Raw genomic sequence first — 20,433 nt, forward strand, 5'->3', positions numbered from 1 at the left:
AAATGTGTTATAATATATATCTGTGATTTTTTTTTTTTTTTTTTGTAATCAGACGGATGTAGTTGAAAACCTTGAAGATGTTTTATTACGTGGAGTTTTCATTAATAGTCTGGTCTAAATTTAAAAAGCGCTGTAAACTTCTAAAAAAAAAATTTTACAGGACCTTGTTTTTCACAACCCATGTGAAAAAATAAAAATGACATATTACTGAATCATCTGTAATATATTAATTTAATTTAATTTACAACTGTCACGTGACCCACTGATAACGTTTCTGATATAATCGTGCATCCCAAATATTCCCCATCAACTGAACTAGAGGAGTCCCTCTGAGACAAACTTCTGTGAATCCAATTTGGTTCAGAGTCTGAGTCGTTTCCACGCAGTTTCCGTCCCCTCCCATAATAAAGCCTCTGGACGGCTCCACACGGCCATCGGGAACAACAGATCACTCACTGTCTCCTTCTCTGATTTACTAAATCGGCGATCCATGCCTATCGTTCTGAACTCTCAGCCCGTGGGTGTGTGAGTGTTTGTGTATTGTGGGAAATCCCTGTCGAGCTGGTGAGATGGGACAGTAGTGAGAAACAGCAGAGATAACAGGTGACAGAGTGTGTTGTGCTTGTGTGTTTCCAGTTGACAGGTGAGTCAAGGTCATACCCTGAGCCCTGCACGGAAGCTCAGGATTTACTTTGAGCCACAACTAAGATGAGGCAAAATAAGTTAAATGAAACAAATCTTAAATAAAATGACATTACAGCTAGAACAGAGATTTAAAATAAAAATACATTATCGCTAGACAGAAATTTTAAAATAAAAAATACATTACAATGAACCAGTAAGTTAAAATAAAAATACAAAAACCAATTGCATGTACAAAATTACAATCATACTCGTAAAACTACAATAGAATATATAATGATTTTGCTTTCCAGCTCCTTCATTAAATGAATATAAAACCGTAAAATCACCTGAATGCACATTCATTTATTCATCATTATTGGATTAACAAAACCAAAATTTGTTTTACTTATTTATTAAAAGAGAATTGACATCACCATCTTGCTTTGACCAAAGTTTTGGTTGTTCAAAAAAAAAGGTTTTTTTTTTTGTAAGTTTTATTTTGCTTTTTAATATAATTGAAATGTATTACTTAAAATAGTATTATATTGGTAAATTACACATTATTATTCACTTTTATGAGAGACTTAACATTTTTGATAAGTTGTACAAAAATTATCCCATGCTAGGTCTATTTTCAGTAAATACAAGTGATGTGACAAAGCTTGCACACTTTCTGTATCATAGATTATATTATTTTAGAAATATTTTTTGAGTTGCTATATGTTTCTAGACAACTCATTAAACTGAATAAATCAAAAAAAAAAAAAAAAAAAAACTAAAAAAAAAAACCTGAGCAAAAACCCAGCTTGTAAACCAAAAACGATTAAATATTAGCTAATAAATAAAAGTTAATTGAATTAAAAATGAAAAAAGAAAATATATAAAAATATAAACAAATTCTTACTATTAATAAAAGACTATAGATTAACAATAAATACATTATAAATACATAATATACATATAAAACTTTTATGTGTATTTTCCCTGGTGGCAATAACGGACAGTATCCCGATTAGTTTAACCAGCACGTTTTTGTGTGAAATGTGGCCCGTCAACCTCTCATCATCACTGTAGACCCAAAAGATCCACAGACAAGAGTTTTTCATTTGTGTTTCGATCACAGCAAAGCATCATTCCCGACTTTCACTGTATTCGGATATTATACATGTTGTAAAAGCTCAAACACCCCCGGACATTTTACAAGCTTCTGACGGGGTCCGTGGTTCGCGAGTTTAGAAAAGTGCACCACCTGCACTTTTAGTGGGGCAACGGTCTATAAAGGCACGAGTGGCTCGAGTCTGGAGTCAGCCGGGTAAATCAGGGTTATTGAGACGCCACAAAACCCTGCCGGGAGATGACACAGTGAGCGACGGCGAACGTTCAGAGCGTTCAGATCACAGCCCAGACAACTCTCAGAGGCAAAACCCTCGCTTTGTCTATGTACTTGATAGTTTCTTTCTGACACAGAGAGATGATGAGAACTTCTGCAAGAAGAGACTGCAGTCACGAGTGCATGCTGGGTAATTGCATCGCAAACAGAAAGGGCTGTTATAATCAATCATGTCTGATCATGAACTCTGTTTGCACGTAAACCCAGCACTCAAAACCTTTATGTATTGTATAAACGGTTATAATATATAGAAACGTTATATATAAAAGTTTTAAACAAACTAATATGCATATTATGTCAGTCATACCTAAGATTATAATCAGATCTGGCCCCGTGTTACTTCAGTATCACTGAAATTATGATGTGTAATTAATATTTTTGAATCATTTTTATTTCTTATCATCCGATTTTATTTTATTTTAAATTTTTATTATACATTTTTAGTAATAATTTTTTGTAGAATTTTGTATTTTGTTTGCCACTTTTATTGTTATTATTTTAAATATATGTCTATTTTTATTAACTTTACTTTTATTTCAGGTTTAATTATTTGAAGACATGTAGTTTCATGACAATGAGAACTTTCTTGACAGCGAACAAAATACTAGTAACAAATATGTCTAAAACTAAAATATCAGCAAAAGTTGTAAATTGAAATTAATAATAATAATAATCATAAAAATTAACTGATAATAAAAATAAAAAGAAAATTTAACTATTTTATTTTATTTCAGCTACTTGCCAAGGCAACACTTCTTATGTAGTTAAACTTCAGTACTACTAATTAACAATACACACTTTAAAAAAAAGAAAACAATATAATACTTATTTCAAAAATTATAAAAAAGACAAACACACAACAAATTACTACAACTGTCGCTCATTTTAAAAAAAAAACAACATTCAAGATTTAATAAACATTGTATGAAAAATGCTTAAATTAGACTACTGTGGAACAACATATTCATTTAGTTAAAATGTATGCCAGTGAAACACATGCATTTAATAATAACACCATAAATAAACCTAGTTTTAAAAATTTAATACATTTGGTTTATTAGTATTATTACAGAAATCTGACCTGATCTGATGTACTGTATAGATGACAAATATGCATCATGTTATTATTTAGTAGTTTGTGTTAAAATGGTGTAAATGGATGGAAATTTATATGCAATTCAAATACATACAATTTATGTATTAATTACTGTTTTTGAGTACACAGCAAGCTTTATTTAGAGTTTGTCCTTGTGACGCTAGCCCATAGCAGTAGTCAAATAAATAAATAAAATAAATAAGATAAAGCTGTAAATTCATACTGAACGGTCCACAGGGGCAGTGCAAAAACGTGAATGTCAAGAATATAGAAATGTTGAGAATAAAAGAGCCACTGTGAAAAAAACGAACAGCTAATTTGCTCTGTAATTTTTACTGAGGTTGAGAGAAATGTACACAAAAACACTCTCACTCGTCACTGTGACTTCTCTTAAAGACAGTTCACCCACAATCGAAAGTTTTCCTGAAAATTCCTCACCCTCAGGCCATCAAGAGGTTTTACCTTATCATCAGATTTTGAGAAATTGTAGCTTTCACACTTGTTCACGCAATGTATCCTCTCAGTGGATGGGGGCCGTCAGAACTGATGGACTGGCGTGTTGTGGAATTATTGTAATGCTTTTATCAGCTTTTTGGACTCTCATTCTGGACGGCACCCATACATTCCCTTAGTGAGCAATTGATGCAATGCTAACACTTCTCCCCAAATTGATTGAGAAACAAACGCATCCCGTCTTGGTGGCCTCAGGATGATGCATTTTCAGCAAATGTTTCATTTTTGGGTGAACTTTCCTTTAAAATCTCACTGTAATCAATGCATCCGGATTGAGTCTGATCTCACTGTAATCAATGCATCCGGGTTGAGTCTAATCAGCTGTTCCTCCTGAATGGGATGCACTCATCTGTGAGACAGGAGTGAAATGTACAGAAAATCTACCTAATACCTACAATACTATTAAACAACATTAAACATTGTAAAAATTCATTTGAATCTGTTAGAGTTGACGGATGTTTCACATCAAGAGTCAAAGAGTGTGCAAAACTATTTTTGCAAATATAATAATAAATATCTGAGCTAAAGCAGAAACACTAGAGCATTAATGATGCTTTGATGCCTTGGCTTTGGTTTCTGTACCTGGTATACCGCAGGTGTCGGGCCTCCAGATGATGGATCTGGGAAGCGAACCGTGTCACCTCCGGGATAATCTCTCGTATTCCACTGCAGATAGTAGTCGCTCCAATACTGCGGCACAGAAACATGAGGCTCAGTTACATTCACCTTCAGGTCTGAATGAAGCTCACAATGAATTTACTTTTGGTGACTATGCTTCAAAAATAAAAGGTTAGCTCATTTGTTTGCTTTTCTCTTTTTACGGTTCACTTTTGGGTTTTAATTTGCCGTCATACCTTCCTTTCGTGTCATTTTTAAATCAATGGTTAAAAGGCCAAAGGGTTGCAGTAAAAAGCAAGTTATCTGGATTTTTACCACGGATTGTTGTTGTTCTGAATGTGTAGAAGAGATGAAATATAAAATAAAATGTGATTAAAAATAATAACATTTTGGGCTTTTTTTTGAGATACTATAATTACTACACTTAAATACATGTTAAACCCAAAACATGAACACAAATGATTTTTATTTTTTTTTTGCTTTTTAATGTCATTCAATCTCATGTACTAAAAAGGTACTAATATGTATCTTTAAAGCACTAATATGGACCATTTGGGGTAAATAAGCTGCAAAAGTATAAATTTTAAAAAAGGTACCACCCCAGTGACAGCTTTTGTACCTTTGTTGTTCAGAGAGTGTTTGTATGTATTAAAACCGTTTTTTTATTTTTAGTTAGTAAACAGAACAGCATTTATTTGAATATATAATACAAATCATCTTTTGCAACATTACACTGTAAATGTCTTTACTGTCTCTTGTGATCAGTTTAATGCATGCCTGCTGAATAAAAGTATTAATTTCTTTTAAACAACGTTTGAATAGCATTGTGTGTATATTATCATACCAGACGTCTCTGTGCTCTGTCTGCTGGTTTGAGCAGATATCGACGTGCTGGACTCGTGCCATTACATATATTGTTAATCGTAGCTCGTCCCATATTGGATTACAGTAATTATGTGTATCTACAGCTCTATCGGCTCCGTTCGGCCTTCTTAAATCATCCGTTAGCAAGAATTAAGTTCGCTTCAGGATCATTACGGATAAATGAAGGCCAGAGATACGGAAGATGAAAACGGAGATTGAATGCTGAGTAATGTTACGAAACAATCTCAGTGTTTTCGGCTCTGGTTGATTTGGTTCCATTAAACACAGAAATGTACATGGAAGCCTGTTTTCACCACTGAATAACAAATAAAACAAGGAAATTGTGACTTCTTATCTCACAATTCTGAGTTTTTTTCTCGCAGTCGTGATTTTCTCACAATTATGTGACAGAAACTTGCAAATGACCCTTTGCAAACACCCCCCCCCATTACTGTTGCTACTTCGACAAGCCATGTCGCGCCCTCAACATACAACACACCTCACGTTCTCAACGTTCTTTATCACAATAGATCCTCTTGTGGGCTCTTAATGTTTCTGCAGATCACTGTAGACACTCATTTCAAGCAGCATGTGAACCAATCGTCTCTTCTCTTTACTATTTATAATTGAAATAAACAGGATGAAATCAAGAAGGGATCTTGTTATTCCAGCCGGTAAGATTCCAACACCCATTTTTCAAGTTGAAGTCCACCGATAGTAGTGGTTAGTTTGTTGGACAAAATAGTGGATTCTGCGTTACAATTGATCAGATTGTGTCAATCAAAGTCAGAATTGTGAGATAAAAATGTGTAGTTCTGAGAGAAAAATAAAAAATAAAAAAATTATATATATATTATATGATATATATGTATATTATATAATATATATATATATGCTGTATTTGTATATTCTTTCTCAACAATTTTGACCCTTTTTTACTCTCACTCTAAGTTTTATTTTCCAATTATGACTTCCATATTTTGAGATATGGCTGTAGAAAAAAAAGAATTTTCTTAAAATTGCTAGTTCATCTCAGAATTGACTTTATAACTCACAGTTTAATTATAAAGTTAAAGTTAAGATATTAACTCTTCATTCTCAGAATTTTGACTTTATTTTCTCCAGAATTGCATCCATTTAGTTCTCAGAATTGCATCTGTATTCTCAGAAGCAACTTTATTTCTCAAATTGTCACCTTTATTTCTCAGAATTGCAACTTTATTTCTCAGAATTGCTATCTTTATTCCTCAGAATTGCATCTTTATTTCTCATGAATTGCAACTTCTTTATTTCTTCGGAATTGTAACTTATTTCTCAAGAATTTCTAACTATTTGTCTCGAATTTCGCAACTTTATTTCTCAGAATTGCAACGGTTATTTGATCCACTATTTCAGAATGGCAATTTTTATTTCCTCAGAATTTGCAACGATTTCGCAGAATGGGCAGCTTGTGTATTCTTTATTTCTCAGAATCGCAACTTTATTTCGGTAGAATAATTGTAACGTTGCGCTTCTGGCAGAATTTCGATCAAGGCTATTTCTCGCAAGTGCAACTATTTCTCAGAATTGTGGTCTATTTTCTCAGAATTGCATCTTTATTTAAATCGGCGAAGGTTCTCAGAATTGCATCTTTATTTCTCAGAACTGTGACTATTTCTCAGAATTGCCACTGTAGTTCTCAGAATTGCAACTTTATTTGTAAGTATTTGTAAGATTTTTATCATTTTTTTCTTATTTTTTTATCTTTATTTCTCAGAACTGTGACTATTTCGCAGAATTGCAACTTTATTTCTCAGAATTGCAACTATTTCTCAGAATTGCATCTTTATTTCTCAGAATTGCACCTTTATTTCTCAGAACTGTGACTATTTCTCAGAATTGCGACTATTTCTCAGAACTGTGACTATTTCTCAGAATTGCAACTATTTCTCAGAATTGCGACTATTTCTCAGAATTGCATCTTTAATTTGTATTGTTTGTGTTTATTTGTTTTTGTGAATTTTTATTATTTTTGTCAGAATTGTGACTATTTCATTGCATCTTTTATTTCTCAGAATTGTGACGATTTCTCTTTATTTCTCAGAATTGTAACTTTATTTCTCAGAATTTATTTTTTAGTTTTTTGACTATTTCTCAGAATTGCAACTATTTCTCCGAACTGCGTCTTTGGCTGAACTGTGACTATTTCTCAGAATTGCAAACTTTATTACTTCAGAATTGGCGACATTTTTCTCAGAATCACGACTTTTTTCTCAGAATTGCATCATCTTTATTTCGCAGGAACTGTGACTATTATCTCAGAATTGTGTACTTTATTTCTCAGAATTTCGCACGATGTATCAGAAGGGAGCGTTTTATTTCGCAGAATTGCATAATTTATTTCTCAGAATCGCAACTTTATTTCTCGGAATTTCGACTATTTCTCAGAATTGCATCTTTATTTCTCAGAATTGCATCTTTATTTCTCAGAATTGGATCTTTATTTCTCAGAATTGTGACTATTTCTCAGAATTGCATAATTTATTTCTCAGAATTGCGACTATTTCACAGAATTGCATAATTTATTTCTCAGAATTGCATAATTTATTTCTCAGAATTGCATCTTTATTTCTCAGAATTGTGACTATTTCTCAGAATTGCATCTTTATTTCTCAGAATTGCATCTTTATTTCTCAGAATTGTGACTATTTCTCAGAATTGTAACGTTCTTTATTTCTCAGAATGTGAATCGCAAATTGTCTTTATTTCTCAGAACTGTGACTATTTCTCAGAATTGTATCTTTATTTCTCAGAATTGCGAATATATTTCATAGAATTGCAGAATTTCTCAGCACTATTTCACAGAATTGCATAATATATTTCTCAGAATTGCATATTTTTTTGTCATTTTTTTATCTTTATTTTATCTTTATTTCTCAGTTATTTCTCAGAATTGTAACTTTATTTCTCCTCCAGAAATTGCAACTTCATTTCTCAGAACTGCGACTTTTATAAGCCTTTTGTCAGAATTGTGACTATTTCTCAAATTGCATCGCGGGAGGGGCTCAGAATTGGCCGACTTTTTTCCTCAGAATTGCGACTCGTTTCTCTCTCAGAATTGCGTCTTTTATTTGCTCAGAACTGTGACTATTTTCTCAGAATTGTGTCTTTTATTTCTCAGGAATTAAGCGACTATTTCAGTGAATTGCGGCGCTCTTATTTCTCTGAATCATGTACTTTCATTTCACACAATGGCATATTTATTTCTCAGACACTCAGAATTGCGACTATTTCACAGAATTGCATAATTTATTTGTGAGTTTTTTTGATTATTTTTCTGTATTGTGTTTGTCTTGTGAGATGTGAGTTTGTATTTTGACTTTTTAAAAAATGTTTCATTCAGTGGCAGAAACTTCTTAATGACAATGTGATGAGACAATTTACAGTTTGCTAACTTAAAAACCCTTTAGAACTGTTCTTCATAGTTGACTTGCAGCTCCTTAACTTTATTTTAGACTATACAGGTCATCTTCGATGCGGTAGATTGCGTTTGGGATTAAGTTGAGGGGATGTGTTGTTTTGTTTTGTTGTGTTGTTTTTTTTCATACATTTGTTTGTGGAGTTGTTTATTTTTATTGTTTTTGGTTATTTGTGTAATTAGGCTGTTAGGGACGCCCTCGGCTCATTCTTCATGAAAGATTCGAAATCCCTCCACTCTGCAAACTCTCTGTAATCTCTCTCTGTCGTTTCCATTCACGCGTCGGAGGTTATTTCATACCCTGAGCGATTCCTCACAATCAAGACGCCTTTATAAATTCACCCTCGGCCTAAAATACTCTTTACTCGTCATTTGCTCTTCTGTGTTCCCCAAAAATGCCCCAGTTTATTAATTAATCTATTTTTTATTAATTTTGTTCCCTTTTTTATATCTATATCTACAAATATTTTGGATATTACAAATATTATTTATATATATATATATATATACACACACACACAAACACATGCACACTGTGTTATATTATATAGATAGATGGATAGATAGATAGATAGATAGATAGATAGATAGATAGATAGATAGATAGATAGATAGATAGATTTTTTGTCAATAATTTGAATACAATTTTTATATTTTCTGTTCTCATTTTAATTTTAATTAAAGCTTTAGAACTGTTTATTTGTCATTAAATCTGTCTAGACAGTTTTTAGGTTTAATTTTTAATTTAATTTTATTTAGTGTCAGTTACTTTAGTACTTAAACTAAATGAAAATGAGAAATGCTGCCTTTCTTTTTTTATTAGTTTAATGTTTTAGTTTTTTTTATATTTTATTTTCACTTAATGTTTTTTTGTATTATTTCAAGTGCTGGAAATGTTTTTATAGATTTTAGTTAAGCATAACAACCCTGATTCAGACCCTTTTCTTGTGTGTGAGATTAAAAATGCAAACAATTCAACTTGGTTTACTTTTGTTCATTTATTTTTGTTAATTGTTTATTAATAATTTTTTATTATTTAACTAGTGCTTTTTTTCCTATGTACTGTTTTTGTGCAAACTCCACTCATAATTTCATCAGAAGCAGGACAAATGCGGTGTTTTCTCCAGCTAAGCAGATCTGCGTGTGTAGGAGGCTGGATTCACGTCTGAATGATCAGGAACATAAACGCTAAAGCCGTGTGCTGAGGTTACGCCGAGGAAACCGGATTAAACGCCCCTGCGGTCTCAGAGAAAGCCAGATCCATTGGGTTTCCTCCACATCTACTCAAAATAACTGCCTTTCTTTCCCATCATGCTTTCAGAGACAAAAGCCACTCCAGCTCTTCAGCGAGACACATGGCAGACGTGGATTATTTGATTAGACGTGATATTACAGCCTGGACAAATCACATTCATTAGTGGAGAGACGGGTCGTGTCAGACATCACATGATCTACCTAATCCAATAGGAACGGCCACACAGATGACGATGTAGAATGAGGTTTATAAATGCGCAGAGCGGGGTAAGATGTGTCACACCTATAATCAATCAAACTCAGTGCCATTTTTTTGTTGTTGCTAAGATCCACCAAGGATCTTCCTCCTTTAACATTTTCTTCAAAAAGTACTTGTAAAGAATTAAAAAACAAAAGGTTTTTCTACATTCATTTTAATGTAAATGAATAATCTGCAGCAAAATAAGTGCTTTATTCAGTTGTATATTTCTAAAAAGAATTTCATTTATGTTCAGAACTTTATTTTAAAATGTAAATTAAATATGTTGAACCCTAGCAACTCAAAAGAATAATCTAATATAATATATACTGAGTGCAAATCTATCTATCTATCTATCTATCTATCTATCTATCTATCTATCTATCTATCTATCTATCTATCTATCTATCTATCTATCTATCTATCTATCTCTCTAAATATATATATATTTATATATATATATATAAATACACATACATACAGGTGCATCTCATAAAATTAGAATATCATGAAAAAGTTATTTTTTTTTCTGTAACTTTTTCAAAAAGTGAAACTTTCATATATTTTAGATTCATTACATGTAATACATTTCAAAAGTTTTTTGTTTTAATGTTGATGATTAGAGCTTACAGCTCATGAAAGTCAAAAATCCAGTCTCTCAAAATATTATAATATTTCCTATCAATCAAACAAAGGATTTACAAAACAGAAAAGTTCAAGTTCTTTAAAGTATGTTGATTTCTGTGGCTCTACACTACTGAGTGTGATCTTGTGAAAGTTAGAGTATAATCTGATATATAACATGACCAGCTACAGTTTTCACTGTGTGAATAAATCAAAAATTGCTGAGGGCAGAGTTTTTAAGATGATGATCTCATGCCGTGTGTCTCACCAGCTGAAGCCAGATGTTGGTTGTCAGAACCTGGTTCTTCTCATCCTGAAAATGAAACACAGCAGAGAGCAGTCAGAAAGCACTTGAGATCGACTCCAAAGGTTGCTTCATACTTTACAGCTTATTTAAGAACCGATGCAATTCATGACTCACTGCCTGAGATCGAACGATTCAAACAGAAAACATATTGTAAAAATATTTTCTTTATGTTTATTTTTGGGAGGGTTTGGGTTTGATTTTTTTATTCTTTTGTTTGATGTGATTTGAGCAGGTGTGGCATCATGTGTATTTTTGGAACAGAAAAATTTTATATATACAGTACAGACCAAAAGTTTGGAAACATTACTATTTTTAATGTTTTTGAAAGAAGTTTCTTCTGCTCATCAAGCCTGCATTTATTTGATCAAAAATACAGAAAAAAATGTAATATTGTTGTGATATATTATTACAATTGGGTAAAATAATTGGTTTTTAAATTTATTATACTTTAAATTATCATTTATTTCTGTGATGCAAAGCTGAATTTTTAGGATCATTATCACATGATCCTTTAGAATCATTCTAATATGATGATTCATTATCAAAGTTGGAAACAGTTCTGCTGCTTAATATTTTTTCAGAACATGTAATACTTTTTTAGGATACTTTGATGAATAAAAAGTAAAAAAAAAAGAAGAAGAAGAGAAGCTATGTTTTTAAAATATAAATATTTTGTAATAACAATATACACTACTGGTCAGTAATTTGGGGTCAGTAATTTTTTTTTTCTTTCTTTTTTTAAATAAAACCAATACTTTGTTATTCAGCAAAGATGTGTTAAATTGATAAAAAGTGATAGTAAAGAAAATATATTATTAGAATATATATTATTATAATTTTTTTTTTTTTTTATTTTGAATAAATGCAGTTCTTTTTAACCTTTTATTCATCAAATATATTAGACAGCAGAACTGTTTCCAACACTCCATAATAAATCAGAATATGTAGAATGATTTCTAAATGATCATGTGATAGACTGGATGTTACATGTGACACTGAAGGCTGGAGTAATGATGCTGAAAATTTCAGCTTTGCATCAAAGGAATAAATTATTTTTTTTTTAAGTATATTCAAATAGAAAACTATTATTTTTAAGTTGTAATAATATTTCACACATATTACTGTTTTTTCTGTATTTTTGATCAAATAAATGCAGGCTTGATGAGCAGAAGAAACTTCTTTCAAAAACATTAAAAATAGTAATGTTTCCAAACTTTTGGTCTGTACTGTATATATACATCCAAAACAAAAGTTTTTGTTTATGTAATATGTGTGTGTGTACTGTGTATTTTATAGTATATATTTTGAAAATATGTATTTAAATGTATATATTTATAGTCATATAATTTATAATATATATTAATATATTTAATATATTTAATATATAAATGTAACATTTTTTTAAATATATACTGTATGTGTGTGTATTTATATATACATAATAAATACACACAGCACACAAACATATATTATGTAAACAAAACTTTTATTTTGAATGTGATTAATCACGATGGATCATTTGACAGCACGAATATATATATAATTATTTTAAACAAATACAAAATCGTTTTTGGCAAGAATTTTGGATAAATAAATAAGTATGAAAGTGATATAAGTTATATATATAGCAAAAACTAGGAAGTGACAGAGAATGAGGTGATGCTTGTCTGTTTGTGAGGTGATGAAACGCAGCTGTTGACCGCGTGTGATTCTGCGTTCGAGAACATCTGTGATCTCCAGCCATCACACACTCATCTAAACATCTGAACACTAAAATGTGGCCCAGTACAGCATCTCACCACACACACACACACACACCACACACACACACACACACACACACACACACACACACACACACACACACACACACACACACAGTGCAGGGCAGTGTCTGCCAGCGGTTTAAAGCTGAGCAAACCTGAGTCTGGCAGCAGATCTCATCATTATCATATTAGCGTGAGCTCTTTAAACACAGACATTAATGAGTCACTTCATAGAGTGCTGAGCAAACTCATTATGAACACGAGCGCTGGACTGTAATATCTGAGTCTGTCATGAGATCTACTTCATTTCTCTCATTAATATTCACATTTACACACACACGCACTGTTTCCTCAGCCGTACTCGTCTCTCCCTACGATCTCTCTGTTATTCTCATCTCTCATTTTTTTTGTGTATTTTGATGTTGTGTGGGGGGGAGGGGGATTTTTTTTGTGTGTGTGTTTTTATCAGTGTTATTTTAGCATTATTTATTCATTATTATAATTTTATTCATATTTTCAGTTTATTTCTTTTTATATTTGCAGTTGTCATTTAATTGTAGCTTAAGTTTTAGTAATTTTGTTGTGTGCTTTTTTCATTTTCAGTAGTTTTTTTGAAAAATATAAAATATAATATATTAAATTATTAAATACAGAACACTCTAGAAAATTTTATGTAATGAAAACTAAAATAATTTTGAATGAATGAATGAGTGAATAAATAAATTAATTTAAAAATAATAAATAACAACATGCTAAAATTAAACTATTATATTTGTAACAATTTATTTTAATTAAATGTTTCATTTAGTTTTATTTATCATTTTAATACTAGTTTTAGTAATGTTGGCACTTGAACTAAAACTGAATTTATTTAAATATTTATTTTTAGGTTTATTTTTATTTCAGGTTTTGTAATTTTAGTAGTTGAACTTAAACGTGTTTAATTTTTTAGTGGCTTTTAACATTTTAATTTTTTACATTTGTTTAAGCTTACATTTTTCATATAATACTTATATTTTCTTTTCTTTCAGCTTTATTTCAATTTAAAGAAATCATTTTTAATAGCTTTTAATTAGCAATAACAACACTGGTGCAAAAATTGCCACCAAAAAAACATTTCTCCAGTACTGCGGGGCTGTTTTAAGACAAACAGAACTGTATGTTCATCATGATATCACAAATCAGTTTCATATATAATTTAATCTCATAATCACATTCTGTTTTTATATTAAATTAGAAGAACTTTGGTCTTTCAGTCTGAAACAGATGCAGTAGGATTAATTTATTTTCTGCTGACATCATCAAAGCCAAGTGGGTGGGGCAAAATTATTTCAGCCAATACCATCATAGCACACTTTTGACCATCCAATCAAACCCTAATGTGTAAAACCAAGTCCCGTTCTACATCAAGATTTTGATTAATTCACACATTTTTCAGGCTACAGACATTAAATGTGATGTGATGTGGATGTGTGTGGATGTGTGTGTGTGTGTGTGTGTGTGTGTGTGTGTGTTTTCTCACCACGTCCATGATCTGCATCAGACTGAAGCTGAAGTGAACGGTGAGCGAGTGCGAGTCGTTATAAACGGGTCGTTCCAGAGGATTGTAGTTCCTCATTAAGTCTTTGTACAGACGTCGCTGATGCTCCCCCTGCAGAGACACTGACACACACACACACACACACACACAGAGAGAGAGAGAGAGAAAGAGAGAGAGAGAGAATTAACTGAAAACTGTAGTGACCAAAAAAACATTTTTAATATTATTTAAACCTTTTTTTACATTAATGTTTTTTATGGCATATATAAATATATAGGCCTGGCCTACTGTACTTAATAAATTATATAAATGACTGAAATAATTTAAGAATTTAAATGTAATTTGATATATTATTTATAATAATCATTTCAGTCATATGTAAATAAATATTTTGTGTGGTATGTACATATTTTGCCCAAGGTAATATGCATAAAAATATATATATACACATTCTATATGCAGTGTATATATATATATAATATATATATATATATATATATATATATATATATATATATATATATATGCTAATAAATTTACATGCTCCTTGCAGAATATGCAAAATGTTAATAATTTTATCAAAATAAGAGGGATCATGAAAATTGCATGTAATTGTTTATTTACAGTTTTTTCAACTGCTTACACACAAAATCTGTACTTGTCACACAATTTCTGAAAGCTGACACTCAAACAGCAGCACACACCATATCTGCAAAACCATACACTAATTCTCGGTTTTCAATTTCATAAAACACTTTTTGCAAAACACAACACACAATTTTTTATGGAACACACAGAAATCTACAGCCCTAGTATTAGATATTAGGGATGACAGTTTAACTCGTTAACTTAATTAATTAGATTTTATACAACAGTTCAGTAAACAAGAAGTTGATATTGTGTTATATTTTAAACAAAATATTATGCGTGATTGCTCAATTTTGCAGAGAACATATTACGGCGCAACATAGCGGTGTTTAGTTTCTGAATGAATCCGCGTTTTGAACGAATCGCGTGAATCAATGATTCAAAGCCCCATTAATAAAGAGAGCCGTTTACTTCATTCGTGAATGAATCGTTTGAACGAATCGAATGAAGACATTTACCGCCACCTGCTGGCAGATTTATTTTATTAGAGTATCATTTCATAAAAAAAAATAAATAATAATAATAATTCTAATATTATCAATATAAACACATTAAAGCTATAGTCCTCCCCCAAAATTTTAATTCTGTCATCATTTACTCACCCTCATGTCGTTTCAAACCTTTCTTTTGTGAAACATTAAAGAAGGTATTCTGAAAGTCACTAATGACTTTCATTGTATAGACAAAAAATACTGAGATATTTCTCAAATTATCTTCTTTTATGTTCCATAGTTTACGTTAGGCCTGGCACTGTGAGCCTAAATGTTTACGTGTAACAAATTTTGTTGAATCAAATTAGTTTTTGGTATTTTCAGTCAAATTTATTTTGCAATTAATTAGATTAATTAATCGACACATCGTGTGATTAATTAGATTAATATTGTAATTGACTAACAGCCCTAATATATACATACATACACATACACAAATAATTTTTCTTTTTTTCTTTCCTTTGAGTCACTCTGATCTAGTTAAAAGCAATTGTGCAATTTGGTTTAACTCCCAAATATTTTGATAAATTAATTTTAGATAGGCTATAATGAAGAAAAACATTCTGAAATTCCAAAACGAACTAAAGTTGTTAAAAAGCCCAGAGAAAGTGATGCTTGTCTTTTTGTGAGGCTGTTTAACACACAGTTGTTCAATCCAACTGCATCTCCATTCAGTGTTTGTGTTAATGGTTGAAGGTTTGGTTAATTAGATCACTAGTTAATTAGAGCTCTTGCTGGTTACCAAGCATCTATTGATCATACTAATATAAATAAACCTCTACAAACAGTAATGTCAGTATCTATCCCACAATCCTCAACATTTGAAGGTCTTTGAACTCTTTTGTGACTGGTGAATCTCTCTTTGTGTCTATAATGAGGCCGCTTTAATTGAGTCTGTGTTCAGGAGAAGGTTCAATTACACTGACGGTTTCCCGAGGAGCCCATCTGACTCATATACTTATCAGGATTCATACGCAAAATCAATCAGTCCTTTCCTCCAGAGTCAATGCTGTAATATTCAGTCGGTCTGAAGCGCTGGAGGATCCCAGTGACCTCAGATCTCGGTCGAGAGCGCAGAACAGCGAATAATCACACCCTCACAACAAATAGTTTGAGAAATCCATGGTGTTTTAGAGCAAAAGAAGGTTAAAGGAAACTTGAAAAGTGTTTCCTGCATCATTAGGTTCATGAGAATCACATTCATCTGCTTCTCAAATCAACTTTTACTGTAGGATTTCTGTCACAAGAAATAAAACTCACAAGTAAATAAATAAGAACTTATTAATAAATTATTTATATAAATTATTTTATTTATATGTATGGGTTTATTATTATATAAGTATTTGTTATTTTATTTTATAATATTTTATAAATTAAAAGAGGAAAATAAACCTGGAAATAAACCTACTTAAGTTTCAAGATCCTCAGAAACAAAACATTAAAATGATTAAAATAAACAAATAAATAAATACATTTATATAAATAATTAACTTATTCATATTTGATTATTTTATTTATTTATTTTGCAAAGAGAAGATAAACCTGGAAACAAACCAACCTAATTAAAATTCAAGCTCCTCAAAACAAAACCCACACTCGATTAAAATAACAAACTAAATAATTGAATAGTGCATAAATGCTTGAATACATTTCAATTTTAATCTAGTTGTAACTATATATATGTGTATATATATATATATATATTTACATAAATTAATTTATATTTATTTATTTTGCAAAGAGAAAATACATTTGGAGATAAACCTACTCAAACTCCTCAGAAACTAAACACACCCCATTAAAAATAAATAAATAAATAAATAAATAAATAAATAAATACATGAAGTGAAAATGTCATTATTTACTTATATTAAATTTAGTTATATGAATACATTTATTTATATTTGCTTTCTTTTTTGTAAAGAGAAAATAATCTCGAAAATAAACCTATTTAAGTTTTAAGCTCTTGATAGATAGATAGATAGATAGATAGATAGATAGATAGATAGATAGATAGATATTTTGGTTAACTGGATACAGAATAGGTAGTCTACTATCGAGTATTATGGTAAATACTGTGTTTTCATCTGATTTTCACTGATAGCGCGACCACAGTTGGCTGTTATTTGAAGTACCACGTTCATACCCTGGTAGTGCACAACACAATAACACAAATAACAAGACAACAGAACAACAACACAATGTACACCAGAAGAAAACTGTCCTGAGAACCGAACAGAGCACAGACCGAGAATCATGAATGAGAGCGTACCGTGCACGAGGAGAGCAGCGGCCAGCAGAGACAGAGTCCGGTCCCGGGAGCCCATGACCGTCACACCGGCGCAGAATCACCGGAGAAGCGCACGAACTCAGCGAGACGCGCCGCTGAACGAACGCGCGGTGACGACGCGACGCTTCCAGAGCACGCGCGCATCAACCAATCCGGAGGACTGGAGTAAAACTAGTTAACTGTGAAATTAACAAGCCAAAAATACCAAACGTGGACACCTACGTCAAATTCACCGTAACGTGAAGTGCAATAAACGTTAAGTTTATTTATTTATTTACTCAACTTTTCCTTAAAATATTGCAATTAACAAAGAAGAAAGTATAATGTGCCTGAGGGATATTTTAGATGCATTATAATTTATTGTATTTTTTTTTAAATACTATTTGCAATTATTTCATGTCATTTATAGTATATAAAAATAAATGACAATTAAAATAAACAAATCCGTATGAATTTATATTAATATTAAATAAATTGATAAACTGACTTGTATAATTTCAATTAATTCATATTATTAAAAATTGAACTAAACCTGAAAATAAACCTACTAAAGTTTCAAGCTCCTCAGAAAAAAAAGCTCATGCATGATTAAAATGCATAAATAATACATAAATAAATTCATGAATATTAATTTATCAAGTGAATTAATTTATATAAAACATTAACAATAAATTATTATGAATTTCTTTATATTAATTTATATTAATAAACTTATTTATATTAATTTATTTTATATATATATATATATATATATATATATATATATATATATATATATATATATATATATATATACACACACACACACACGCTTATTTATTTTCAGTTAATTTGATTTCAAGTAACACCAGCTGTTTTATGGTTTTAGTTAACTATAATAACTGTGCCAAAAGCAGAGTCAATAAGCTCTATTACAGATCATTAAATGCTGTAAATGTGAGTTTGCTGCTGTTTGGGGTGTGTTCTGCTCTGAAGCTGGAGTTTGAAGTGTGTGGACGGCCCATTAGAGAATAACAGTCTGTGTCAAAAGATTCAACTACCAGATCATCTGACCAGCGCCTGCAGAACCCTTTCATGTGTGGCTCATAACTTAATATCTCCTTTATCATGTTAGTGGCAAAGCCAAAGGTTTCATAAACAGCATCAGCTACTTTAAAAAAAATAATAAAAAATCACAAGCTTTTAGAGAAGATTCATTTTGTCTGGAAAGAGAAAAAGCTAGTGAACATAAATCACGCAGATGAACGAAATATATAGTTTATCTTTTCAAACATGTACATACATTCTGCCCTTAAATAATCATAAATATTAATTTGTCATTTAACTTTTCTTTAAAATGTTTAAACACACTACATTGTTTATTTCCAGATATAAAAAGAAGAAAAATCTGAGATATTCAGTTTTCTTCACTGTATATTTTTAGTTTCGGAATCACACACACACACACACGCACACACACACACACACACTCACACGCACACACGCACACGCGCACAAGCGCACACACGCACACACACACACGCACACTCACACGCACACACGCACACACGCACACCACGCGCCACACACACCACACGCACACGCGCACAAGCGCACGCGCACACACACACACACACACGCACAAACACGCACACGCACAAACACACACACACACGCGCACACACGCACACGCGCACGCGCACACACACACAAAGCCCTTAATTTTGCATTATGCAGTATGAAACGCAGTTTATTTTTTATTTTACTTATTTATTTTTATTTGGGCCATAAAAAAGTATTATATTTAATAGTTATATATTGTATACACACATTGAAATATATATATTTTTTTGTCTTAATCTTAAATATTTGTCATTTAATTATTTTTTGTCAGTGTTTAAATATACAACCTTATTTTGGAAGGTGGAAATAAATCCTTAAATCATTGGGCTGCAGTAACACTTTATTCCGGAGCATCAATCTCTGTGTAACTCACAGCACCTGTGATTAAATTCATTCAGACTGTATTTGCACTAAACGCACACTGACGGCCGGCTGAGTGATATAAAGTGCTTCTGCACCCTGGGAAGGAGAGAAACAGGACCTTCCTCCCGCTGAGAGTCACCAGAGACCTCTAGTGCTCAGAGACTGCAGCACAAACACAACACCACAGATTCAGAGAGAAATAGAGCACCATCACCATTAGACATCATTTAGTCATCAAGCAGGACCCTATGATTTCATTTTTGATAACAAATGTGCACTTCATCATAAATCCAGAAAAATTTAAACCCAAAACAAACATTTCATAGGGTTTTATTACTTTACAAAATGTGATAAATTCAATTGATTATACAAGCTTTAATTAAACCATTAAAATGGAATCAATAAATATAAAAACTTAAAACAGAATTTAAAGAAATAAGGGAATTCAAGAAAAAATACAATGAATTATATAGATCCCTAAAAATGCAATACATTTTTTAAATAAATTTCTGATAAAGTGTATGATTTTAATTAAATGGCCTTTTGATTATTTAAATGTAATTAAAGTAATAAAATGAAGTCCAGAAAATAAAACGTAAAAATAAAAAGGAAAAAATGGAAAAGAAAATTTAAGAGGGCCCTAAAAATGTATTTTTTCAAACTTTTAATAAATTGTTGTTAAACGGTATAAGTTTTATGATTTCAATTAATTAGAAATGCTTTTTGATTACTAAAATGTAATTAAACC

At 31.3% G+C, this 20,433-nt stretch overlaps 1 protein-coding gene across 1 annotated transcript in view; it reads right to left on the bottom strand.

Annotated features, from left to right (window-relative positions):
- Nucleotides 1–17,927, bottom strand: part of LOC122142372 (neuronal acetylcholine receptor subunit alpha-7) — a 32,637-nt gene extending 14,710 nt beyond the window's left edge. Inside the window, 4 exon segments of the mRNA XM_042752794.1 lie at nt 4,206–4,313; nt 10,947–10,991; nt 14,274–14,413; nt 17,703–17,927. Coding sequence (XP_042608728.1) covers nt 4,206–4,313; nt 10,947–10,991; nt 14,274–14,413; nt 17,703–17,757 — 348 coding nt within the window. The 5' untranslated portion in view covers nt 17,758–17,927.
- Between the last annotated feature and the right edge of the window lie 2,506 nt (nt 17,928–20,433).

Source organism: Cyprinus carpio, chromosome B25, assembly GCF_018340385.1.
Source record: "Cyprinus carpio isolate SPL01 chromosome B25, ASM1834038v1, whole genome shotgun sequence".
NCBI lineage: Eukaryota > Metazoa > Chordata > Actinopteri > Cypriniformes > Cyprinidae > Cyprinus > Cyprinus carpio.